Source organism: Clinocottus analis, unplaced genomic scaffold (assembly GCF_023055335.1).
Source record: "Clinocottus analis isolate CAN_PGR_092001 unplaced genomic scaffold, fCliAna1.0.p SCAF_18, whole genome shotgun sequence".
Taxonomy (NCBI): domain Eukaryota; kingdom Metazoa; phylum Chordata; class Actinopteri; order Perciformes; family Cottidae; genus Clinocottus; species Clinocottus analis.
The window spans coordinates 13,673,763-13,700,948 of NW_027175909.1; the positions used below are offsets into that span (position 1 = coordinate 13,673,763).

Genomic DNA, 27,186 nt, shown 5'->3' on the forward strand with positions numbered 1-27,186 from the left:
GAAATATACTGTGCGCGCATGCGGGAGGCTTTACGGTATTGCGCTCTCTCTTTTCCTCCCTCTCTCCCTCCCTCTCTCTCTGCGCACCACCGTGCTCGCGGCTTTCATATCCGACAAAAACCGCTGAATGACTCGCGTGGAAGACGGTCGGACAATTAATGCTTCCTCACTGGAGGAAAAAAAACCCTCAAAGAACAGCCGATATCTGGCAAGGCGAGCGATGCGCGCAGTGGACTCACCGGGAGATCATCTCGCGTGCTTCAGTGGGAACAGACAGATAATCTGAAAGGGAAGAAGAAGAAGAAAAAAAAAACGTTTCGCAATCTTATTTTTTTCCGCGTGCAGCCTTGCACGGCGCATGCAGTCTGGGATACGTTGTTTCCCCACCCCGTTTACTTCAGTCCCGCGACCTCGCAATGTGGAGCTTACACTGCTGGTTGTAATCTGAAGGAGGTGTGTGTGCGTGTGTGTGTGTGTGTGTGTGTGTGTGTGTGTGTGTGTGTGTGTGTGGAAAGGGGGGAGCTGGTTTATTTAAAGCAGACACAGTTTTTTCTCTGCAACATGTTTTAAGCGCAAAAAAGAGGCGCTGAAGGCTGCTTGAGCGGATTCTTCACTGCGCAGACAAGCGGCGGACCGGCTCGTCTGGGGAAGGGAGCCGAAGAGGGTCTTTTCTGTGAGGGGGAGTCGGGGTGTTGTTTTTTTTTTTTTTTTTTTTAAAGAAAAATCTGGAAATACACGGTGGTAAAATGACGATGTCCGTCCCGGAGAGGAAATCAGGATCGGAGGGGAAGGAGGAGGAGAGTGAGGATGAGAGCGAGATCTTGGAGGAGAGCCCGTGCGGCCGCTGGCAGAAACGGAAAGAGCAGGTTGGTCTGTGTGTACGTGTGTGTGCGCACGTGTGTGTGTGTGTGTTTGTGTCCTAAAAAAAGAAAATGCAATTGCTCGCTGATCAGGAAATGATGAGGTTGCCCCCCTCTGATCACGCTTGGACAATCCTCTGTTATGCAACTCTTGAGTCAGGGTGAGGGAGGTTTTGGCAGGCAGTTCTTGTTCTGCAGGATTTTTGATGCAGGATTTTTTTTTTCTGATTCATCAAACCTGGAAATTCAAGTTTTTGGAAATCACACTAACGTACTGTATCACTTGACGTGGTGTATCTTAAAAGCATGTCATGTGCAGTATGAGAGGAAGCAGGAGACGTTTTGCATAATTCAAAATGCACTTTATATAAAAAGGCAACTTCAACCAAATATAGACATTGTAAATAATTAAACTTGTGGATTGTTGGTTAGACAAAATAGGCAATTTGAAGTTGTGTTTAATTTAATAGAAATGAATACATTTGATGCACAAAACGATGACGAATGAAAACAATTGTTTGTTGTCCTAAAGCATACTAAAAGTGATGTAATTATTGATAAGTATGCCTGATATTTTTCTGAACTAGTTTATAGTTTCGTCTCTACGATTACAGAAATCATTAAAAAGAAATGCAGAGACATTATCAGCGAGCTGTATGTTGTTTGTCTAACTTATACTCCAAAACATTATGTTTACCATCACCTACAAAAATAAGCCAATCCTACAATTTTAGAAGCTGGAACCAGGATTGATTGTTATTCTAACAGGATTAATGTTTTTTTTTAAATGAGTGCATCAAGTTCTCTTTAAATCCACTATCTGATTAATCAACTAATATTTGTTCAGCTCTTATTTGATTTACGTAGCACAGAAATAAGCCTCAGATGAATTTACAGTCCAGATTTGCAATGCCATATAGTTTTAAACGCTCGATTCCGAGAAGAAAAACAGAAATAGCAGATTATTTTTGCTGCAGCTCTTTTCTTCAAAGCGTTCACAGTGTTTGTGGCAGAAATGATTACAGAACATTTCACTGTGTGTCCCAGATCTCCAGCGTTATTCATGACTCTGCCAGCTCTCCACGCGAGGCTCAGCGCTACTCCAGACAATAGAAAAGAAAAAGCATAAAAGAAAATAACCCGCTGACCTCGCTTCAAGCTTCCCCTCCCATAAATAATCCTGTATTTGTTCGAGTCCAACATCTGGGACATGAAACGCGGCACAGTTTCTGTGAAACACGTCCACGTGCTCCATGTGACAACTGCGAGGCATTCAAACGCTCCGATATCAAATCAGAGGGAAGAAACCGACGTTCAAAAGGTCTTTTTTTTGTGAAGTGCTGGGCGTCGGCTCAACAACTGGCTCCAGATAAGGCAAAGAGTTTTAAGTTGAAGGTTATCTCTCCAACGCACTCGGCGACCACCTGACCTCTCTGCTCTTTCTGTGCCAATCACACACACACACACACACACACACAGCCTTCGCCACCCTGTTGTTTTTCCACCCATTGATTATCTATCTGGGCCTTCACATGTCCATTTGTCCCCCACTCAGAACATCTCACATGTGGGACGCTGGTTGCTCCAGTGCAAATCCATATCAGAATATCTGTACGTGACTGATTTGAGCAGATGTTCTTAAAAGTAATATAACAAAAAAATCCAAATTCATGTCCAATGTGATGAACTTAGTCCCACTGATTTTTAAAGTACAACTAAAAGTCATTATATACGAACATTAATAGCCAGTTTTAATCATTTTTAATCCAAATTTGCGGAGAATCTGTAATGTGGGGAGTTGATTGAACTTTCATTGTATTTATATTGCAATGAAAGTTATTATATTGCGATATCGTGATAATTTATTTCATCGGCGGAATTAAATTACTGATAATCATCAATTTTCAACATTTTGGTCCGTTACTCTTCTGCTCATTGAGACATTCAGAATCCGATCTAATGCCAAGTAGTATTGCAAAAATCAAGAAACATATAATACTATGCAACAGAGTTAAAAAAAAATATTGTACAAAATATGTTAAATATATCTGAATACACAAATGAAAGTGCTGCTGTAGTTTTGTGCAAAAGAAATGTGCAAAATATATTAATTGACGAAGCACTGCAGTCGTTCACTTGTTTTATGTTATTGTTGTGTAACCACCTTTTTAGATTTCACCTTTTATCAGTTTTTATACTGGTGACACAAAACCTTTGCCTCAGGCTTCAGGAATAACAGAATAATCTGGTGACATTATCTCTGTGGGGGCGAGCGGAGCCAGTAGCTGTTGCCAACACACTGCTGAAGCCGCTCCAACAGGTTACAACCACACCTGCGTTCCCTCGACAGGTCGGCCTTGTGTTTGTGTGTGTGTGTGTGTGTGTGTGCGACGGCGATATTTAATAATCCGTCACTCGTCCTGTTTTTGATGCGTTGGGGCGTCGGTCCTCCGCTCTGAGCGGCCGGCTTTGAGCGGCCGGCTTTGAGACGCACGAGAAGACTCGGCAAATAAGTCAGTGGGCGAAAGTTCAGGAGACACGCTGCCATACCTCTTATACAGCTCTGATAACACAATAAACACAAGCTGCAGTCACATGCTGCTGTTTTCTCAGGTGGCAATGGTTTAAGCTTTTTGACTTCTTTCTTTCTTTCTTTTTGAAGTGGATGAATGTGTTGCCTTCAAAGACTACTACTCTGGTAACGGTTGCTGCTGTGAGCTGAAGCGTAACAAATGTCCAAGGAAGTGTTTTGCTTTGCGTTTTTATTATTTAAAAAAACAATAGCTGCAACAAGAAGCTCATCAAACTGTCGGTGGTTTGACATCCACATTTAGTTCTGTGTTCCAGGAACTAATAAACTAAAATGGGTGGATGATTGATGCACACAGTGTTGACATATGAAGCCCGCTGCTTCTCTTTATAACCTGGATTTACTAACTGATGTCACGTCGCCTCTGATTGACTCATCTGAGAACGCGGACATTCACGCTCACGCAAAACCCATTAAGCGACGACAACAACATTGCTGCGACTCGCACAACATTGCTGTTGTGACATGCAAATGCCGGCTGATTCAACCCGCTCATTTATGAGGTGGCACGTTGATGTCACGCGCGGCTTGCCAATGCTGATGATGCAGCACTTTTTAAACCCTTGGCGTCAGAATTCGTGCTCCTTCAGAGACGCACCTCAGTGAAATCTGAAGGACAAAGACACAACACACATTAGGGATGCTGAAGCGTTTAAAACGTTGACAATAAGAATTTTGACTGATGGATGCTATCATTAAAACGGTTTAAAGGAGTGAAAACTGAGCGACTTGTCTCTTTAAGGTGAATACCAGGTCCACCTTAAAGGTCATCCCACGTTAACTGAGCCTGACTGGATGATGTTGCTCCTTCACTTTAATTGGCAAAAAACACACGAGGCTCCACTTGTTTGTAACCGTCTCCATATAAAGTTTCTGTTCCCTTCTCTAAAGTGAGAGTGTCTCTTTTAACAGGACAGTGTGAGTTACGATCACTAGAGGCAAAGTTCACCCCGACCTATCGCACCCAGCTCTTTTTTTTATTTATTATAGTCCGCTTTGACAGAAGATTATCCCCGACGGCCCTCTTTAGTGGTCTTGGCTCCATGTTGCAGCATTGGTAGACCACCTGAAGGGAATCCACACCCCCAGTCCTCACACGGTGGGCGCACCAGTAGAAATTGCTCCGTCTTCTATGTCCAGGACCTTTTTTTTTTTTTTTACAGCGTGATGAAAACGAGGAAGGCCCGGGTCAGGCAAGCCGTCATTCATTTGTCATGGCGGTACTTCACGAGCGCATATGGATATGTGAGGTTGCGTTTGGACGGGTTGCAGGTGCTGCTTTCAGCACCTGCGTGTGAAGCAAAATCCTGTGCATGCGTTAGCTTAGCGCTCGCACGGCGCAATATGAAAACTATAATACTGCAGTTGCTCTATTTCACGCAGGTTTTAAATTAAACGTAATGGCAGCTGAATTCTAATCTACTGCTTTTTGTTTGTCGTACTGACACACTTGGATAATTGAACAGAGCCAAATAATAAAACGTTCATCTACTAAGATATTCAAAATCACATGGTTTAAAGTAAATTTCTTGATGTGTTGCTGGAACAAAACTCATAAAATATACAAAAAAAAGCCACATGATGTGCAGCTGTCACCCACTGTGTCTTTATATTGATCACTAGGGTCACATGGTGTGTTTTTTAAATAAGTTATTAATAATAAACAAGTGTGTTGCACTATAAACACACAGGCAGACTTGTCCTCTGAATAGCACAGTATTGGAAACAACCACCGCAGTGTGACGTCACAAAGTCAGATATGTTGCGTTGCCAGTGTGTTGTGGGAGTTGTACTGCTGCAACAAAGGACTATATTCATGAACAACACTATATAGATTATTTATTCATGACCAATGTCGAGAATACAACTTGTAATGTTACCAAAGTCTTCATGCTGATGCCGTGTCTGACTAACCCGTCGAAACCAAAATATATTCAGCTTGCAATGACGTTAAACAGGCAAAAAAAAGAAGCAGAAAATCAGAATTTCTCCAGACAAGTCATATAATTGGAAAATCCGTCCGACCGCACACGTCGGGGTAATTTTGACGGTGAAATAAAAGACGGGACAATTTTATGCGGTGCGGTGAACCTTCCTAAGCGTTTGGATGTTTCCCGTGTCTGAGGTCGTAAGGTCGAGCCATTAAACGGCAGCAACAAGCCGGAGCGTCGCCCCTCGTAAGCCCGTGTCAAGTGGTGGCGTGCGGTCCCCTGAGGGGCTTCCTCCTAATGACTCGCACTGCGTGATGAGCCAGCAGTGCGGCCATGTTTGCTGCCTTTGACAGCCGCCCCGCGAGGAATGACATCCACTCAGATTTCCCCCGGAGGGGAAACGGAGCCGGTCGCAGTCGGCTTTCGATCCACCTGTCAACGCGCTCGCTCTGTCATCTGCCGTCCGCCTGTTGCCGGGCGGCTTTTTTCTAGGAAACGTAATTCACACCCGGTCATTCCTAGAATACAAAATAACGATACGTGCAGATGTGTTTTGGGGTTGTTTTTAGCCACAGACTTTTGGTCCGGCCAGAGATATCTCTGCAACTATTCATGGTCTCCAGAGAAATTATTATTATTATTTTTTTTGATACATACATAGTGTTTCATCTAGTGCCAGCGTATCTAAATATTGATATGTACTGAATCCATGGGATTTGGTACAGATATTCATGGTGTCCAGAGGATAAATCTTGATGACTTTGCTTTCACTTTTTTCTGAAGCAACATTAGCAGATTAAAGTTCTCGTTTCTCCTGTTTAAATATCTGAATAACTACTTGATAGACAGGCGTTTGTGTCAACATTCATGGTCCCCAGGAGATGCATCCTAATGACTTTTGAGACCCCTCCCCCCTGTACATGAGGTTGATGAACTATTAAAGGGATTGCCATGAAATTGAATCCACACTGTGACGTTCCCGCAGGATGGATTGTAATAACTTTGACGATCCGCCGACTCATCTCGTCGCGTCGCCGGGTCTAAATTTTAATTTGCTTTTGGTTTATACCTGCAAGAGTAAACGCCGTCCCGTCAGCCTTCAGAACACGCCACATCGTGTTTGCCGCAGTTCAACCAGGAGAGACGAGTGAAAGAGGAAAAGATAATTGTTCATGAGAGCAGATGTGTTGTGATCATAAAGTCTTAAAGGGAGCGTCGTAATGGAGGGATGTGCTCGCTGAGCAGAGGGTGCTATTGGACAGACGTGACTAGCTGCTGCTGATAACACTATTGACGGCCATAAACAACGGTGGCGAGGAAATTATAGGTGTGCTTGCTTGAGACAAGCACCCAGGAAGAGCGCTATGCTTTTAAAGACAATTCTCTGAGGCCAGATTTGGTGAAAACTGTGTAATTACAACGACCAAAAAGAAAGACTCATTGGTTCAGCATCCAGACAACGATGCTTTTACTGACCTCCATCGTGAAGGAAAAGTCCACCCTCGTAAACACATACGCTGTTCTCATCAGCTTGTAATATTGAGCGCATTCCTGGAGTTAATTTGAGAGTACGTGTGGTCGCCGCGGCCGGCATTCGAACTGTACTGCAGGTTGACAGAGGAGAGGGGAAGGGAGGGCTTCATGCAGCCGAGCACGGGGTCTTGTGTTGGCGACATAATTCAATTAGAAAACTAGTTCCTAACTGCATTGCAGAGTTGAGAAAATCCGTTTATTATTAGTTCAAGGCCTCAGACTAACGTGCGTCACAAATTTATTGCATTCCTTCAGTTTAAAGTTAATTTGTTCCCTCGTTATATCACACCACATCTGTGTCGTATTATTCGCTCCATAAATGTTCCATCAACCTCCCTGCTGTAGTTGCATGTATGAAAGATGAGGCATTTTTCATCCCCCAACTTCGATTATTATAAATAGTGTCAACAAAATGACGACTGGGGATGTTAATAATTAAACTTTTAACCGTTAATAATAAGGCTGCTGAACAACATCATTAAACAATAAAAGAAAGAAGAAGAAAAACTGCTAAAACATGCGCGCTAACTTCATCCGCGGGCCGCCAGACTTGTATCACATACACACAGCTGACAACCTCGCTAAACCAAAGAGACTTACAGGGAAGCTGCATGAGAGGCACTAATCTAGTCGGTTAAAGGTTAACGGTCGGTTCAGGAGGGTCAGAACAAATATTCTAAGTTCCTAATGCACAAATAATCCACAATGGGCTTTGCAAATGTTTTTTCTTTTAAGCTTTTTGGTGACTATAAACATAACTTTTAAAAAGCTCCACTTTGCACATTTGATGGAATCATTTCTCAGAAATAATACACCTTTTTGTTACTTTACATTAAGGTTTATTATAAGAATAATATAACTATTTGTGCTACATTGTGAGTCTTTTAGGTCATCAAAGTCCTTTGATTTTCTTTATTTCTGCTGTAACGTCATTGCAGCTGTGCTGAATATGTAATGTTTGGGCAGTTAAGAACAACAAATACGCCAAAGAACTCGTGATGATCTGGACGACAAGGTCCAAACGGTAGTTTTGAATTGCGTTGGTAGCATTTTGAGCTGCGGTTTCTGTCGTCTTCCTTGCTGTAAACAACGTTTTATGCCCCACTATGAACAGACCTCGCACCAAGCATTCATATCGGACCTCATGGGCCTCGGCGTGTTTCCATGAAGCGATTCGCTTACCGAGGAAGTCGTTGCATGGGGTGATCCTGAGGGATCCTGTCACCTGGTTGTGAAATGTGAGCAGGTTGGGGCCACCGAAGCCTCTGGTGGAGGTTGTCAGGTCCGCTGGGATATACAGAGAGAGAAAGAGAGAGAGAGAGAGGTGTCTGTCAGCGTTTTCCACTCCCGCCACGTGAAAACGAAGCCACCCGGATCCTCTGCCAGTCGGACGAGTTGGGGGGAGATGGCATGGAAAGGAATCCTCCAGGAATGGCAGACATGTCTGCAGGCTTTCCCCCCGGAGCTGTCATAGTGGTTCACGTCACGTGACGTTATTGCCCGCCGAGAAAACACCTCGCACTTTACTCCAGCATGCTCTCCCCGCACACGGCCCGGATCCTTCAAAGAACGGCGTTTCCTGGAGTCATCTTTTCTCGTGGCGGTGTGAAAAAAACCCAAACCTCAGCTTTTATGTTTCTCGCATCGCTGATAATGAGGAATGAGGATTAATGTTAATGTTAGTGCGGATTCTGGCCGTTATTACACGGGAACCGAAGTCCTAACGGCACCATTTAGACATGCAGAAGTCAAACTTTATCGTCGTTGTTCTCTACATTTACCAGTTTGCTGTTAAAGGAAATGCACTGCGGGGAACTCGGATCCATGTGCTTCAACATACACTCCTTTATTTCCATTTGGGCGCATCAGCAAACACTACATTTTAATGAAATAGCTTGACCGCTTTCATGATATAAAAAGAAAGAAATCTATTGTAAAGAACCGAAAGCTGGCCCTGAAGGTTTACAGTCTAGTTTACTGTCTTTTCGATCAGATAGTTCCTGATTTCAAATAAAGATCGTTCCAGTTTATTCAAGCGAAGTTCCTCTTTCGCCCGCATGAAAAAGCTTATCAAACAGAAGCCGTATGTGACGATAGAAATCTTCACACTACATTTACACCACGAACCCTTTTATGTTGATCAGAAGAATCTCAGAAGGAAGTGAGGCAGCAGTCTGTTTTTAGGAATGTACATGCGAACATATACAAACCTCCGCTGTATCACAGTGGAAACACAAACCAAAGGGAGTTTCCCTGCACACACGCAGAGCTTTGTCTTGGGAGTGTGATGCACACGCACTTAGTTATAATAATAGTTTAAGGCTCGGTCTAGTTCCTGCCGCGCACCATAAAGCTCAGACTGCACAGAGGGACTTTAACGGCGGTGAAGGTGCCGGGTTGTTATTGTTATTGTTTCACGCCCGTCCGGCTTTGAGGCCAAGGTCCTCCACCTGCTCACATCTGCCGCGGTGTCACACGGGACTGTGATCAAAGGACGCGCGCGTGAATATCAAACCATAAAAAGGAGCATTACACCAATCCTGTGAGTGCTGTAACCGCTGCAGGCAGGTGAGAGCAGGTTGCGTAAAGCCTCCAATAACACGACGGACTCTGTGAAGACTTGTGTGTTGTAGCCGGCAATAAACGAGGGATTCCACATACATTTCGCTTGTAAACACGTTTTTTTTTTTTTTTTTTACAGCTTCAAAGGGAGCTTTGTTTTCTTTATTGACCAGCTGATATGAAAACTGTGTGTGCAGGTTTCAAAGTGTCGTGCCTCTGCACTTCAACACAGACGGCTCCTATTTTTACTGTGTGTGTGTGTGTGTGTGTGTGTGTGAGACTTGGACCTTGTGGTGCAGCATTCATATTTAAATGTCTTCGAACGTTTTATTCAAGACTTTTATTTGTACTCTAGATTTCCTTCAATGTATTGTGAGATATTTATATTTCCATCTTTGCTCTTTTATTCGTAACTCATCGTCGCCTCCTGCTCTACCCTCGTTGTTTAAACACTTTAAAAACAAAAGTCTGCGCTCACAATTTGGGTGCTGATCTGTCAAATAATGCAAATCACTTCTCGAACATGAATGTGCAGCAAGATCACAGTTAGCGCAAAAAAAAAAAGAGATTCCTGAGCTGCAATGATTGTTTACTTCCAGCGTCGTTGATCGACACCTCTTCTCCTCCGGAGCTGAAATAACATCTTGCGTCTCACAAGATGAAATCAGACCTCCACTCTCTCATGAATCTGCTGTCGTGTCACACGCCATCCTATACTTTGCATTCAGAATTTGAATAGGTGCTGTTGAAGCGGGTTCACTCTCACGCGGGAGTTAAATTAGCGGTGCATCCCAGCAGCCCGTCAGTCAGTGCGATGCCTAATGCATTAAATATGGAGTCGAGGCATATAAACCCCCCTCCCAGGCTGCACAGGTATGATCGGGGCTTCAGCGGCCATCGAGGACGCAGAGGTCGTGTCCTCCACTTCACCTCATCAACCTCACGACGAAAGATAATCTGATTTGTTTCCGTGAGCTGTAAAACCTGATATATCATAAAGAGCTCCTAATAAACCTTCAAACATCTCTGGATCTTTTCCTCAAGCTGTCGGCTCAGGTGATGACAACCTCGCGCTGTGGCGCTCGATGTCTAGTGGACAGGTAGCTGAGGGTTAGATAAACAGGCACCAACTTCCCCCCCTCCATGTGGTACCTTCACAGACACTCTGATTGAGCTTTGTCTGTGCGGTTACACAACAACAACGGTCACACACACACACACACACACACACACACAGACACAAAAAGCGGCTTGCTGCCTCCATCTGCCAACAAGCTTTTGTTTGCACACGTGCTGAAGATCCATCTCAGGTTGACTCTTAACTCTTCGCTTAATCTCCCCTGGAAGAGAGAAACGCCGCACAACTCTTTCTGCTCCCGTGTCGTATTCGTATCAACTCTCGGCCACTCGAGGCTTCTTTAACGGGCGTACCGGCCGTTTGACTAATTGAGGCCTGTAAACGCAACAATAGCTGCAAGAGAGAGAGAGAGAGAGAGAAACTCTTAAGTGGTTCCTCCTGCTCGGCAATGTTGTTTGCTCAGCTCCTGCCTCCAGTAAAGGGAGTGTTACGAGCTAATGTTAGTCCCAAAATGCGCGAGCACGCCGCCACTGCGCTTTTGGCGGTTGCTGGCCGGCTACTGTGGCAAACACTCAATAAGCCCTTGCACTGTTTGCCAAATCTTTTGAGCTTTTTACCCTGAGTCACCCCCTTTTTTTTGCTTGCTGGAAAGCTGTACTGCAGTAACCTCTGCTGGAGTGGAGACGCAGAAAGAGGTGGAGGGCGGGGGGTTATGTTTTGTGCTCACATAACATATTGCTCTTCCGCTGGGTTTGTGGTGGCCATGAAGCGAAGCTGCGTGCAGGGATTTACAAGCATGAGTTGGTGTAATCCGGTGGGCAGAAATTACCCCGCTTTATGGAGAACTTAAAGACTCTCGCAGACTCCGCCAGACCCCTGTTGAGCTTCTGGAAGAACGCAGTCGATCGCACATGTTTTGAAGCAAACGGAGGAGAAGGGTGGAGGGGGGGGGAGGCGGTCGGCTTCGGAGGGCAAAGCAAACACACGCGTCTCTTTAGCGGTCCTTGTTCGAACCGCTTCTATTCCCAGAACTGGACGGTTGGAAAGGGGGGGGAGAAGAGAAAAAAAGAAAAAGACCGATTTCAAAAACACTCCATCCTTGTTTTGTAAACCTCCCTCCTCTCTTTGAGAGTCTTTATTTGGTGCCAAAATACTGCATGTGTGAGTGAGTTTGTTGGTGAAACGAAAGGGATTGCAGTCGGCTGTCGTCATTCAGTGCAAGAAGTTGCCCGGGCTCGTGATAATCAATGAGCTATGAAACGGCAGACATTTCCCAGGCCAGGAAAGTGTGACGCTCAACTTTTAAAGCGTTTTTACGTTCAAGAGTTTCTGTCTTCTGTCAAATTTATTGGAGTAAGAAGTGCAGTGTTTTGCCTCCAGAATTTCCTTTTTAGGCGCTGACCGCACACAGTTGCAGACTACGCACAAAGGGGCTGAATAAGTCCGGGGGGAAAAAACAAAAAAGAGCCTTTAAAAAGTTGCTTTTCTCCCCCGTGGGAAAACCCCTCGGAGCCATCCTGGACTGGAGACAGCGTCTGCAAGGCCGGACACCGGCACCGGGCCAGTGTTTAAAGAGCGACTTCCTGTTCGAGACGGACGAGACAGAGGAGACGACGCTCAGGAGCTTCGCCAGCGGGATGTTTTGTGTGTTTCGTTGAGACGAAGGCTTCACTTCTCGCTGTCGTTGAAGTGATTGTAAGCGGCAATGAATCAATCCCCGAGCCGCCGATGTCTCGTTCAGATTTTCTACATTTATGACTCGGCACTTTCACACACGTCTGAGTCATGGTAGTGGAGGCCCGGTTGTGAGGTTGTTGAAATGATTTTCCTGCATGTTGTTGTTGCTGCCGGATGTTTTTCACGCGTCAGACTTGTTCTCACCTCCTGGGGAGAATGTTTTTGTTTTTAACGCGTGCGGGAGGCAGGACGGGACGCAAAAAAACGCGGCGGTCACGTAGCCGATGCTTAATCTTAGCCATAAAACGACATCTGAATCTTGATGTCTCTCCAGTTTTTCATTCTCCTTGGTGGCTGAAAAATGTGAAATGAAGCACAACTATTTGACACAGTGAACCAAGTCTAAATGATTTTCTAGCTCTTTTTATTCATTAAGCCGCGATCCAGTCGTGGTTGTGACATTACCAGTTTGTATCCTGACCTTCCCCTCCCTCTATCTCTCATTTTTCTGAAACATAGAATGATAAGATGTGTGATAAATGAGTGAAATGTTGCAAGAGCTCAAGCCAGAACAGGGAATACCGTTGTGTTACCGCCGCCTGATAGTGGATTACGCTGCAGGACGGCCACGTGGGTGCTGATGTGTGATACAAGGCAGAGCAAAGATGCCGCTTCCTTAGTTTATCAGACAAAACCCACTACTCATATTTGGCAAGATGACCGGCCAGAGATATCACACTCATTAGTGAAACGTAAAATAACAACAATAAATGCTTGTCCACGCTATTCTGTAGAAAATGAATCCCTCTGTGCTCCCTTCCACGCCGCAAAAGTTACAAACGTCAGCTCTTATCTTCTTTATCTTCGGGGGTTGAGCAGGAAAATGAGCAAACAGTTACGCCGACCTTGTGGCGTTTCTTTCCATTGGAAACGTGTGTGTGTGTGATTGGCTGGAGGAGACGGCTGTGTGTGTGTGTGTGTGTGTGTGTTTTCAAAGGGCGGTGGGTCTTTTCAGCTCGAGGTCGATGGGTTTGACGAGGACGGAGTAACGCTCCGGGGTTCACGGCAAAGCGACGCGCCGACTCAAGCGGAGCTGGAGGCTGATCGAAGTTGAAGAAACGGAAGATTCAAAAGTTAGCAATCCATTAATCGGCAAAGTCATGAACATTTGAGAAACGGTATTGTTTTAGTGTCTTTATCAAAACTAAGCACCAGTATTTGAATGTCAGTTTCGTGACTTCAGTTTAGCTTCGACGAGTGAAAAGCTAAATTAGATAGAAGGTATGACAGATAGATTTTCAACAGAGCTTCATTAAAAGAGGCTGGGCAACGTTTTTGGCTGTGCTGTGTCCTGTTTTTTGTTTGTTTTCGTCTCCCCTTTGTATCTATCTGCTCTCGCTGTCCTACATTCCTCTTCGTGGGGAGCTTTATCCGCTCCATGAGGAAATTAATAAGTGCGACGTGATGGTGGGCCGATCTGTCCAATAGCAGCTCTGTGTGACCTTCGGTGTCCTTTTTTTGAAGCAGGCCGAACCTTTCACCCTCCGCGAAGTGCAGTTTTGATTTGGATAATGTGGGAAATGGAAGGGCGTTAACCTGCGAGAACGCTCCAGACAAGTTAACACGATTTTTGTCTCATGATTTTTAAAATCTCTCACGCCGACGTGCGCTTTCGTCTCACCGCGAACAAAGAGGGCTGAGTGTTGCTCACTTCCTGGACTCGTCACAGTTGGTGCCATCGCGTTACTCTTCAAGCCGAGCGGGACACGCGCACATTATCCGAGACGCTGACTCGATTGTGTGCTGCGCATGTGACATCCCGGCGGCGGCGGAGAGAGAGAGCGAGAGAGAGCGAGAGAGAGAGGGGAGATGTGGAGGCGGTGGAGCTGCTGAAGGTCAGCAGCCGGTCAGCGGCTCGAGGCCCCGGAGCTGACCGGACAGGAACAAGAAGTGTGAGACGGCTCATCAGACGATCCATAATGTTTATGGATGGATGGATAGAAAACTTTATTAATCCCTTGTGGGGAAGCCCATATGTCACCGTAGACGACAACAGACTCATACAGACAACAACAGACAAGGTTCACAGTGAACAACAGAGAAAAATACACATTACAAGAACAAAAAATGCCATATGAAACAAGAAAACAAGACACGTAACCGACAAAGAAAGATGCTACTTTTAAATCTAAAGACCACAACTAAAGGTGTTCATTAAAAAAATGAAAAGACCTTCTCAGTCGAACACTTTGGCGTCCTGAATCGCTCCCTAAATGAACTTCTGAGTCACTGTGTAGTGGACGGCTTTCAGAGGAAACAATCGTTTTTAACTCGGCCCTTGATCTCTTTTCCTGAGGATGAAAAACGTGGAAGTCCGAATAATATTTGACTGTAGAAAAAGGAGGCGGTTCCTCTTGCATCAAGTTGATGTAATCATCTATTCACTCGGGCTGTGGCGACGCGTCGATCAGGATCATTTTATATCCATTGCTACAAAGCCAAACAAACATCGACCCACATATTGTCATCTTTAAAAATTTGTCTTTTTTTTCATTTCCTGTGGCGTGTCTGTGTTTTAGTCCAAGCATCTCCGTCTTACAGAGCCCAGTATTCACATCGTCAACCAGCAGCGCTTGTAATGGAAGATTTTCTCAGTTGATCTGCTAAGGAGTTATGGAATCTCTGAATCAAAATTGTCTTTAGTCCGTTTATTCTTGCAAGAAGGAAAGGTCTGCCACAGCCACCCGAAGCAGTCTGCGACACAGAATTCAATGAAACAACAGTCCCAGCTCTCTTTTATACACGATGAGGTTCACACCTTCAAACCACGTGGAACAAAGGGAACACTGGGTACCCGCCCATACGAGACCTTTCGTCTCTTGGTCCTTGATTACAAAGAAGTCACAATCTTCTTTGCCCTGGGAATTTCAACACCCCGTCAGTTCACGAATTGTTTACGACCCCCCCCCTCATATGCATACATAGGAGACAGTCCTTTGACTGTCCTTTCACTTCCCCTCACACCGTCTGCTTCCAACATCACAATGCCTCCAACATTTAAATGAGAGACATTTAAATCAGTTTAGAACATTACACTACTATATTTTACCATTACACGCTCTTTCCTCCATGAGACCGCTCTCTGTTCTCCATGTGAAACGTGTTAACTCTGATTTATTTTGTTGTGTAACTTGCACACTTCAGTCACGGCATACTTCAGTTATTTCAACCCAGATGACAATCTTTTGTTGCCTCAACCTAACCGAGTTGTTTCCCGTGACGAAAGGCCTGTATGCATGTGACGAGCGGAAATAGACACCTCCACCTGCACCACCTGCACCATCCGGACCACTGTTCACTGTTTTTCTGTTCTCTTAATGTTTTTTTTGTCTTTTATATATTTATCTTTTGTAAATGTACGAAGAGCAAAGAGAAACCGGAGTCAAATTCCATCTATGTGAAAATTTACATTAAAGCTGATTCTGATTGTGAAATTCACACCGATTGCTGAGCAGTAACTTTTTGTGCGATATTATACAAGGATGAACTCACAATAGGTAGTAGAAGTATCATTATTTTGTTTTTGTATCAGCAATATCTAACATTGTGCTTAAATTGGGGGCGCATCTTATTCCCTTATTCACTCACTCGCACCGTGCAAAAGATTTTTGCATTTTCCACAACATTTTAGTGCAAATCTTTGATCCTGCTCCTCTTTGAAGTCAGTGGAGAGAGAGAGAGAGAGAAGCACAAAGCATCAGAAAGAAGTCTGCACTCATTTGCATACAGTACAGACACAAGTATCTAGCACAGAGAGATGCAGATTACTCGGGTGTTGCCTGTACAAAATCTCATCCTCATTAAATGTTGACGCGGTGCGGCGTATCGGCTCATCGTCGAGGTATGAGGTGTAGGAAGGAGGCGAAGGTACCGACGACCGGGAGACAAAGCTCTTTGTCGCTACGGCTTGGACCCACACAGTGTGAGACAAAGACACTCTTTCATATGAGATGCCTCATGCTGGAAGTTTTCAGTCCCCTGCCAAACCCTCCTCTTGCCCGTTTATCGCCACTTTGATTCACATTTACACACTTTGATTCAGATTTACACATTTCCTCTGCATGAATGTAGCACGTGGGGTTATAACATGAGTCAATCCAGCTGTGCACAGACTGCAGGGTGTGTGTTCCAGACCAGCAGCATACAGTGTAAACGCTGTACAACATGATATTCATCAGCAACGACTTCCTTCTTGAATGTTCCACGCAGCCAGGACCTCTTAAAAACAGAGCACGATTCATTGCCTGGCAGTTTTATTAGACTGCTTTACTTCTAGCTTGGTTTACTTTGCAGAGTGCTGCAGGACAGGACGCTCCTTAAACACTGGAATGGGTTTCCTCGTCTCGTGGGAAATGGGTTTTTTTTTTGGTTAGCTGCCTGAAATTGGTTCTGTGATTAACACGAGTCACCTCACGTCACGTCGGTGCTCTGTCCTCCTACGTTTGGTGGCCGTCATTAAAGTGGATCAAATTAGGCTGAGGCGCACTTGGACGTTTAGACGTGTTGTGGTTTCCTTGTTTCGTTCCACGGGCTGTTGCTCGACCCTATTTTCTGAAAATAAAGAGAATCAGGTGAGGTGTGAAGCGCGTGGTGAGGTAATGAGGAGGTTAGTGTGTCAGCCTCCACAATCCAGTTTCCCCCGGCTCGGATGTTGAGTTAACCGACATCAGAATAGAAGTTGTTTGGACAATAAATCCCTTTTCCACGCCCTAAACCCACCTCCCTTCGGTGCGGCCAATCGCAGCCGAGCAGTGTGCTGTTTGTTGGGACAGGGGACCGAGTGTATCTCAACATCTCGAGCAAACAAACAGCCGAGCCCTGACGCCAGAGGCCTGCTGACAATTCCTTCCTGATCGCTCATTGAAACGAAGGGAATTCCCTCGTCTGGCCTCGGCCAGCCAGAGGACCGTGCTTCCAGCTCTGTGATATAATCAGATTATCATCTCGTGCAGAGTGGGAGCAGTGACAGATTAGATGTTATGACCCACGCTGCAAAGCGATGCGCAGCTGTACTGCACTGCAGGCTGAGCAATAAACACAACACGTGGTTTCTTCACCAAAAGCAAATATGAATATTTAAAGCCGCTTTTGCGGTCTCAGTGATTGCCGTTTGTCTTGTGCTCGCTTAGTTTTGTTAACAAACCACCTCCTGTTGAGTCGCGTACAAAGAGGCGCTTTCTAAAGCCACTCATGACCGGGTGCGAGATGATAATGATGATGTCATGACGCCTGGTACAAGCGGGGCTCTGTAGACGACATCCATTGTTAGCATTTAGCTGGAATAAGTCGTAACTGAAGGGGGAGAAAGTCGCTCCATCCGGCTCGTATCTCGTTGACACTGTACACAACTAGAGTAGGAACACGCTATGGATCCTCGTGAGGAAATATCAAAGGAGGTCAGAGGTCAAGAGTTGGAAAAGATGTCATGTTGCGCAGTAGTTCATAATTAAATTAGCTTATATATAAATTAGCTTATAGCTTAGCTTCAAATCATAATAGTAGTTATCTGGAGACACTTTTCATACAGAGCAGGTGGAGATCGTACTTAATAATTAACACTTATATTTGATCTAATCCGAAGAGAACCAACGTGAGCAAGCACACTCCCCTTCAACGGGTAGAAACCTCATCGTCAGTTCTCCAGCAATTCCCCCCCCCCGAGGATTAGTAGATTGCATCATTGTTATTAGAAATGGATTTACTCACTGCACCACCACTTCTGCTGCATGGACGTATTAAAGAGCCGCCCAGCTGAGGCGGCAATATCCTGCGGTGAGCAGTCTTTAGGTTGCCGCTGTTGCACAAAAACACTCACGGAGCCAGATTATAGACCCGGCCACTTCCTCGTTCCTTTGTTTTGCTTTTCTCTATCTTTGTTTTGTAGTTCTTGGACCGCCAGTGCCTCGTCCTCCATCTTGTGTTTCGGGTCACTCTTTAAGTCCCTCATCCCACAATCCTCTCACTTCTCGCTCTCTGTCGGCTGCTAATCCATCTCTTCCCTGGTTACACAACCGTCAGGCCTCTTTACTCTCCATCATGTTATAGCATAACCTCAGTACGGAGAATTTAATCCTTCATCCATCCGCACTGACACTTTTCTTTTTTAGCTCCCAGATACAACTTTCATTAATGTAGCTGTCGCTGTCAGATGGCTGTTAATGGATTAGATGGAGCTTTTAGGAGACATACACCACAGGGGTGACGTCAAATCGTTTCAGCCGTGCTTTTTATTTCCTCAGCAAGGCCGCCGCAGTATCTGCCGCTTCGTTTTTACTGTTTTTGTTCACTCACAGCGCTCTCATGCAGTCGCTGCCAAACGTCGATTGTAGACACAGTTCCAGACTGGCGTTTTAACTCGGTGGAACATTTAGGAGCTAAAGGGACAGACTGTTCCCTCGGGAGTTGTTGGACACGCAGAGCTAAAATGACACAAACACGTCTCTAAATGATGTTGTTGCTCCGTATTCATTAATTTGTTAATGAATGGAGGGCTTGACAGCAATGTTTGTGAGGCGGCCATTAGCATCCACTTTAGGAAATTGGCAACCAATCCATGGCCTGGATTGTAATCCGTGGTAACCATGTAGACTGCAAACATGTTGTTCACAACAGACATTTGTTGCATTCGTGATATTGAAATAAGTCAGAAAGGGAACCAGACAACGCCGCCATTGCTCCAGTAGATTGACTTAAAGCATATTTTTAGTTCGTAATGCAGGATTAATGTGTTCAAATTGGGACAACAATACACAAGTAGTAAATGTATCGCAGGTGCAGTGTTAGCATCATGCTAAACCCTGTTGTTTGTTCCCGTCTGCCCCCTGCAGGTGAGCCAAGGTAATGTCCCAGGTGTGGAGAGCGCCTCTCTGGCCATGGACACAGAGGAGGGCGTGGAGGTGGTGTGGAACGAGGTGCTCTTCTCCGACAAGAAGGTCTTCAAAGCGCAGGAGGTAGTGAGGCTCTTACTTCATACAGTCAAGACCGTTTTTTATCCTGTATCTATTCTGAGATGTCGTTGAGGATTTCATCCTATGATGCAACAACAGAACAAGTCTGTAAACGCAATCTGAAAAGGTTTTTTACCACATTTCCATTTCCATTTGTTCCATCCCTGAATCTCTCTGTTGTATACATTTATTTGCAAAATTGGAGGTATGGAGGTTATGACTATTTGTATTCATATTTATATCTAAAAATTTGCACAAGTTATGGGTCTATATGGACATATGAAAGTGGTTTATTTTGTCTGAACCCCAAGGATATTGACTTAAATAAACTAAAAGGCTCAGAAAAACAGAAGTTTGAGAAGTTTTAAATAGTAAATGGTTGGCATTTGCTTCCCAAATTCTCAATTATCTGCTAATGAATGTACTGACCACGTAATTAACTAATAGCTTTAGCTTAATAGGTAAAGGCCGGGGGATTTAAGGGCCTTACTTGTGTCCACGATGTAAAGTGAAGATGTGTGTTTGTTTTTGAAGGAGACGATCAAGGAGATGTTTGAGAACCTGATGCAGGTCGAACACCCCAACATCGTCAAGTTTCACAAATACTGGCTAGACATGAAGGAGAGCCAGGCGAGGGTACGTTCTTCATAAACCTCTCTTGTCTTTCTCTTTTGTCCCTTTTCCTCTCTCTTTACACACACACACACACACTTTATTTAACTCAACTCCATTTGCGGCCCACAGGTTATATTCATCACAGAATACATGTCATCGGGCAGCCTCAAGCAGTTTCTGAAGAAAACTAAGAAGAACCACAAGACCATGAATGTGAAGGTCAGTTCTCTTTGGTTACATTGATGTGTCTGCCCCCCTGGTGGTGGCTCGCGGTACTGCAGTCTGATCACTATTCAGATCCATATTTCCTGCAGGATTAGAGATGATGTAACAGGACACCCTGGTGGCTCAGTCTGCTGAGACGTATATATATTTTTGAAACCTGCATCTCAACCGCTCTCTTCTTTTACGTCTGCAGTTTTAAAGTCGTAACAGTGCCGTGTTTGGTATTCTCCGCATTATGTTCCTGAGAGTTTAGAGAAGGGTTTTTTTTTTTGTCTTCATGTTGCTCTGTTGCACTATATTTTAGGCCTGGAAGAGATGGTGCACCCAGATTCTCTCTGCCCTCAGGTACTGACTGATTTCTTCCCCAGGATTTTAACATGAGAGATTTCTATTGTCCCTGTCATCGCATTAACTGGACGCTTTATTGTTCACTGGCAGTTATCTGCACTCTTGTGAGCCTCCAATAATCCACGCCAACCTGACATGCGACACCATCTTCATTCAGCACAACGGCCTCATCAAGATCGGCTCAGGTCTGCTCCCTGCAGGGCTTTTTATGTTACTACAACCAGCATAGGAAACCCATGTTGTACCCTCAATGCAGGATTTACTAAAGTCATCTCTAGAGTTTTGCTAAACTTAATCTTAATTATGCTTCATTTTCTTTCCACAGTGTGGCATCGGCTGTTTGTTAATGGTAAGATATCGATCTTTTCTGCTTTGCTTTCACTTGTGTCACATCCATCATTTTTATATTATATCTAATGTACTGATACTATTTGTGTCTTCTCTCATCAGTGTTTCCTGATGCCAGCGTCCACAGTAAAGCGAGGCAGCATCGCGATGAGCAGAGAAATCTTCATTTTTTTGCTCCAGAATATGGATGTAAGTGTGACGGAGCGGAGGCTGTGTGTCGCTTTCGACCGAAAAATCAACCTTCATTCGTTCCTGACTGAATAATTCACCCCAAAGTGAACGTTCAGTCATTCACATTCTCTTAACGTGCCTTTTAAACTCCAATGAAGTTGGTAATATCGCCGAAATGACTCAACTTGTAGTTCATGTACCCAAACAAGGAAGTGTTGATTATTCCTCCAGGGAATTGTGGGAAGTCTGTGACGCGAGCACTGTAATTTTAGCACATAAACATAGCCAGTGAGATAATGAGTGTCTGACTTTTAGAGACACAGTTGAAGCCACAAAACATTTATAGGATCGCATTTAGACTGCCTTGCTTCAAAAGCTGTAAAAACATAAATATGTGGTTCATTGTTTGTTTGCAATAATCCTCAATCAGACTATATGTTCATCTTTTCCTGAAAGTTATTCTCTGCGACTCACCACCTTCATCTTTGCGTCTGTTTTTCGTTCCCAGCTGGCGAAGATGATTACGCCATAGACATTTTCTCCTTCGGCATCTGTGCTCTTGAGGTGAGAGAAACAGATCTGTATGGTCCTCCCCTCAGTGTGTGTGTGTGTGTGTGTGTGTGTGTGTTAATGTGTGGTTGTGTTAACTGAGTATTTGCACCACTAGATGGCAGTACTGGAGATCCAGGCCAACGGAGACACTGCTGTGTCCAAGGAGGCCATCGTCAATGCGGGTCAATCTCTGGAAGACCCTCTCATGAGAGTAAGTCTCTTGAATACGTCATGATTTCCTAAATATACACCAGTGCAGTCCATGGAAACATAAAGACAAACTTTCCCACACTCCACTGGTAACACTCTCCCACATACTCGCCTTGCTTCTGGGTTTATTTCTTACCGCATGCGGCGACTTTGCACAGTTTTAGAGTGACTGTTTTAAGTAAAAAACTTGCCAGGAAATCCAGAACACGGCGTGATGCCGGGTAAACCGGGTCACACACTGGATCTTGTAGTTGATGTTTTCGACTGCTTGCTCCCTGCAGGAGTTCACCCAGTCCTGTTTGCGTCACGAAGCCAAGCTCCGTCCCACGGCTCACGACCTCCTGTTCCACCGAGTCCTGTTCGAGGTCCACTCCCTCAAACTGCTCGCCGCCCACTGCCTCATCAACAACCAGTGTGAGTTTCTCACCACCGCCAGCCAAGCTGTCCAAATACAGTCTCCTCTTTCAAACGCACATCTCCATCCCGTGTTTACCAATCGTATTTATCTGCTTCATTTACAATTCTTAAAGAATTACAACATGTTTGTTTATCCTGTGTCATTCATCAGTGGTTATGCAATACAGTGTATTTGCTAGCTTTAGCTAAAAGGGCTTTGGAAAAGACAAAAACTCTAATAATTTTGAATATACATTGAAAAGAAAAGGGTTTGTATCAAATCAGCTGATGCCCGGACTTCTCTTGCATCTACAGATTTGCTCCCGGAAAATTGTGTGGAGGAGAAAACCAAGTCCTTTGACCCCAACGCTGTCATGGCGGAGATCAAACATGACGACCGACAAGGAGTTCAGCTCAAGTAAAACTTACAAGCACCTCGTCACCATCTTTAGCTACTTGTCTTGAATATCCTGATATTGTGACGCACAACACTCACTCTGCTCTGCTGTGTGTTTCCTCGTGTCCTGCAGGTATTCCCACGTGTCCCCTCTGGAGCTCGACAAGTTTCTGGAGGATGTCAAGTAAGTGTAACCCCGATAGGACTCGTTGTGTATCGGTGGCGTGACTGCAGCACGAGGTTCAACGCGCCGCTCTGTCCCCCCTCTCCAGGAACGGGATCTACCCCTTGATGAACTTCGCCTCGTCCCGGCCTCACCCCGTCCCCCGAGCCCTGTCCTTGTCTCAGGAGCAGGTCGAGACGGTCAAGACGCCGACTCCTGAACCCCAGGAGACCGAATCGAGGAAGGTTAGACTTTTCCGACGTCACCGAAATACTTCTAAATACACAATCTGTCGGCTTGCGGTGACAACATGTCCATGAAATATATGCAGTATGTTTACAGTTCACTTTCTGCATGAGAGAACGTATCATCAAAAGACCTCACATTCAGTTACATGAAATCTGTAAAGGGTTCATGAATATTATTAGTCCGCCTGTTTATTATCATTTAAAAGATATTAAAGATGTTTTTGCTTTTTCCTCCGTTGTGTCCTAGGTTGTTCAGATGCACTGTAATTTGGAGTCAAATGAAGAAGGGACCAAAACTCATGTGAGTCACATAGTATTACAGGTATATTTTAGTTTAGGCTCTTTTGTTGGGCTCCTTAACAATCAAGAATATTTGGAGTTTATTGCCAGTAACAATTTTCCATCACTGTTCCGACATTTATTGTAGAAGTCAAGTCAGTCATGGTGGTTAAACTTAAATGCAGCTTGATTTAAATTCAACTTTCTGATCTCTCCTCAGCTCTCTTTGTTTCTGAAGATGGATGACAAACTTCATCGGCAGCTTAGCTGTGACATCCTTCCAAGTAAGTTGAACACAACTCTACCTTTAAGGAGAAGGACGGTTTAATAGTGTATTTTTCTTGCTGTGTACAAAGACCAATGCGTCAGTCTGTTTGTCATTACGGTCCGACTTCCACACGACGGGTGTGTGTTTTTAGTAGTTGTTAAACAAAAATGTAGCTCTCTGGCACAGAGGGGTAAGCTGCATTGTAGCAGGCTTTGAATACACAGACTGTACTTGTTAGTGGGATCACTTCCTTGTTCGTTTTGGTCTTTTTAGCAATAGAGAATAGAGAAATTCACCATACGTATGCTTAAAAACAATGTACACTTTAGCTTAATTGTGTGATTTTTGTAACCAACGTATTTCCTATATCTTTCAGCTGACACCTCCAAAGACCTCGCTAGTGAACTTGTTCACTACGCCTTCATCACTGAGGTAGATATAAAAGCTTTACTCTTTGATGTGACTGTGATTTTGTCATTTTTAAGCGAAACCGGAACTCGTCTCTCATCTTTAAATTGTCCCGTGTAGGAGGACAGCGAGAAGGTGGCGGGGTTCCTAGAGGACGCCATCTGCCGACACCGGGTCCGAGCGCTGGCTTCTGGGAGCACACAGTGAGGAGGGAGAGGGGCGGGGGGGGCACGCCAGCGGCTGGCCCCAGAGAGAGGGGCCCCGGCGTTGACCACAAGGGTCGAGAAAAGGGAGAGGGCAGCGGACAGGATCACACGGCCGGGAACGGTGGGGAACTGACCAAAAAGGGACAAATACAGAAGGATGCTGGGCCTCGACCGTCAGGAAATCATCCCAGTGAGAAAGAGGGAACGCCAGGAACCGAAAGCACCTCTGGTTGGAGGGCCGGAGGCACCGCGGCTGTGTTCAGCAATCCCACAAAGCAGTGGAACTCCCTGCCGAGAAAAGGGCTCTCACGCCTTAAGATAACTTGACAGCTTTTCCATAACGCCGCAACTCGGAACCGATATCTTTTACTTTGAAACGCAGCAGCCGTGTTTTCAGAATGGACGTTTTATTGTAGGTGAGACTTGTTTGCACTCCAACGTCCACTTTGATTGGTGATGATTTCCTTTTGACTTGTAAACAAAGTAATGTACGACAGCCTCTCTCCTGTAAAAGCCCGAACCCTCACGTTTATGACAGTTTAAGGAATGAACTATTCCATCCAACATGCACTGTTAATACTCGTTCAGTTGACTTATTTATTTATGTTAAACTGTGAACAAAAAAAGCTTCCCACAATCCTGTTTTTTCTCCCTTTTTTCTTATTATGAATTTACCAAGTTAACACACCTAACTGCACTCTCGGGTTAAAGGCTTCTTCTCCCAGAGCTAAACACACCATGCCTAAATGTAGTGACGAGCAATGAGACGATGCCTCTCTTTTAGCCTGTAGTGCTCTTAAGGGTTTTCCCCGTGAAAGCGCTCCGAACGCCAAAGACTTGCAAAGTGCCTGAAACGGCAATGTACTTTGGAACAGCATTCTCGAATGAACCGGCATCGCACCCAACACAGCAATTTGGAATTTCACAAATTCAGGCTGACTTTTTTTTTTTTAGTTTTAAAAACCAGATGCATTGATTCTTGCTCGTCTCCTGTCGTGAGTCGGCAGAGTCGGCCTGCGTGAATGTGAAGATGAGCTTGTCACCCGGTAACGGCCGCTCCACGGAGAGCTTCAGCCTTTGCATACCGCACACATGGATCACGTGATAAAGCTCTCTGCTGCAGTCAAAAAATGTGAATACATTACAGGACGCGTGTGAAGTAAAATCACAGTCTTATATAAATGGGAGGAAGGGCGATGTGATCTTAAGACTTGTTAAAAATGTTAATAAATATTACTGCTATACTTACTTTTGCTATATTTTCCAAACCATCTGAGCATATTGTCGAATGCCGAATGTGTTTTGTGTCTAGAGGTGTTTGTGAAGGAAAAAAATCTACCCAAATGTTTTTAGGAATGTATTGGTTTTAGCATTTTTGTCTTTTACGTGATCATTAACAGTGCTAACCTCTAGAGGTTTACATGGGCTGCAGGCGATAACACAAAATCCATGATGAAAGAGAGTAACATTTGGCTTTGAATACTTCCATTTCCCAAGATCAGATCTACTCTAGTTTTTTCTCACACAATTTCAGTGTGAACTTTGGAATTGATTGCACTGCAGTCCACACAAACACAAAAATAGAATATGCTCCCTCCGCTCAGCCACATTTTCTTGTCAAGAATCCAATCTTGGCACAGTAAAATAGTGGCGGATTGTTCTTTTACAAAACCGGAGAGCCGAGGAAAAACAATGGTGAATTGTCTGATCGCAGCAGTGGACTCATTTAGCTCTGCTTCCTTCGATTCTCGGGTCTGTACGGTCGGCTTCATACGCGCTGCTGTACAGTCGTTGCTTACACTACTTACTTACTCTACTCTGTGTCTGGCCTTCTTATCAGTGCGTCTCCGAAGGCGAGAGTCATGAATTCTCCCCGATATTCACAGACTACGGGCTGCGGTGTACATATTTGTTTGTGGCTATTAAATGGGTTTACTTTTCGACATATTTTTAATACAAAGAAGTGCCGCTATTGCTCTCCTTTGATCTAGTAAGCTGCATGTCTTAATAGCCTGCAACCATTCAAAACTTAACATTTTGCCTTTGTCAGTCACAGTTCAGTTTCAGAGGGGACCCGACCAAGAAAATGAATGTTTAGACTGTGCAAACATGAAGGAAAAACTACATCCATATCAGTCTCATCTAATGTCAAATCACTTCTTTTCCTGTGAAACTGTTGAATGGAAATTGCCTTTTTGATGTGTTCTACTTAACTATTTGTTAAATATTAAAGCTACTACAAATAAATACATGACAATAAACAATATGTGACATGTCTGAAATTATTTGTAGTTTTATTTATTTATTGGACTGGTATGAGACATTTCCCAGTATGTATTGAGCATATATTGATGTTTACTGAAACCCTTTTTTTTTAATCTATGAAATTAAATTCAAGAAAGCGTTATTTTTCTCCTTGCATCTCCAGTTCCTGCAATACACATAATATATGTATATATTACATATTATTTTAATTGGAGTATGAAATGCATATCACTTTTACATTAACTCCTTTCTGCTCCTATCACAGATACAATATCAAAGTTATATTTCCTGTTGTCATTGTTGTTTTGAAGTTGGAGCAAAGCCTTAATATATTTAGAGGGAGGCGTTGAAAACAGTATCAATCAACGAGAATAAGATATAGTTTTGGACCATCGGAGTCCAATGTTAGACAGTATACAAGTGTATATCAGAATTTTTAAGTGTGCAATTGATAAGATTTTTTAAAGTACACTAAACAAACAAAAAGTAGTTTGTTCCTCTTTCAACAAACTTGGAGCTGAAAGTAAATTGCAAAAGGATAAGGTTTGAATGACTTTCAAATGTACACCGTTTATTTGGTTTATTACAGGAATGTAATCGCATATTTCAGATTGGGCAACATATCCTATAGAATTATTACACTATGAAGTGTAGCTGGGTTGAGATAATACTAATGATTAACAAAATAATGTTGCAGGAAAGAACAGAGACTTTGTGTATGTATGAAAAGATATTGCACTGTTTTGCAATTATATATGTATAACAAATGTTTCCTTATCAAATACACATTCAATCAAATTAAATGTTTTATTATCCAAATCTGAAGATTATACGATGGAGGAACCATAG

The 27,186-nt window shown here is 44.1% G+C and overlaps 1 protein-coding gene across 1 annotated transcript; it reads left to right on the plus strand.

Moving 5' to 3' along the window:
* Positions 1 to 15: 15 nt before the first annotated feature.
* nrbp2b (nuclear receptor binding protein 2b) lies at positions 16 to 26,321 on the plus strand. Its single transcript, XM_068581894.1, has 18 exons — positions 16 to 866; positions 19,119 to 19,241; positions 19,773 to 19,874; positions 19,983 to 20,072; positions 20,383 to 20,423; positions 20,517 to 20,611; positions 20,752 to 20,775; positions 20,877 to 20,963; positions 21,454 to 21,509; positions 21,613 to 21,708; positions 21,989 to 22,121; positions 22,419 to 22,521; positions 22,634 to 22,684; positions 22,773 to 22,908; positions 23,159 to 23,212; positions 23,411 to 23,474; positions 23,835 to 23,890; positions 23,987 to 26,321. Exons 1-18 carry the CDS (start codon positions 747 to 749, stop codon positions 24,071 to 24,073), a joined length of 1,518 nt encoding a protein of 505 aa, XP_068437995.1. The 5' UTR covers positions 16 to 746; the 3' UTR covers positions 24,074 to 26,321.
* The last annotated feature ends 865 nt before the right edge of the window (positions 26,322 to 27,186 follow it).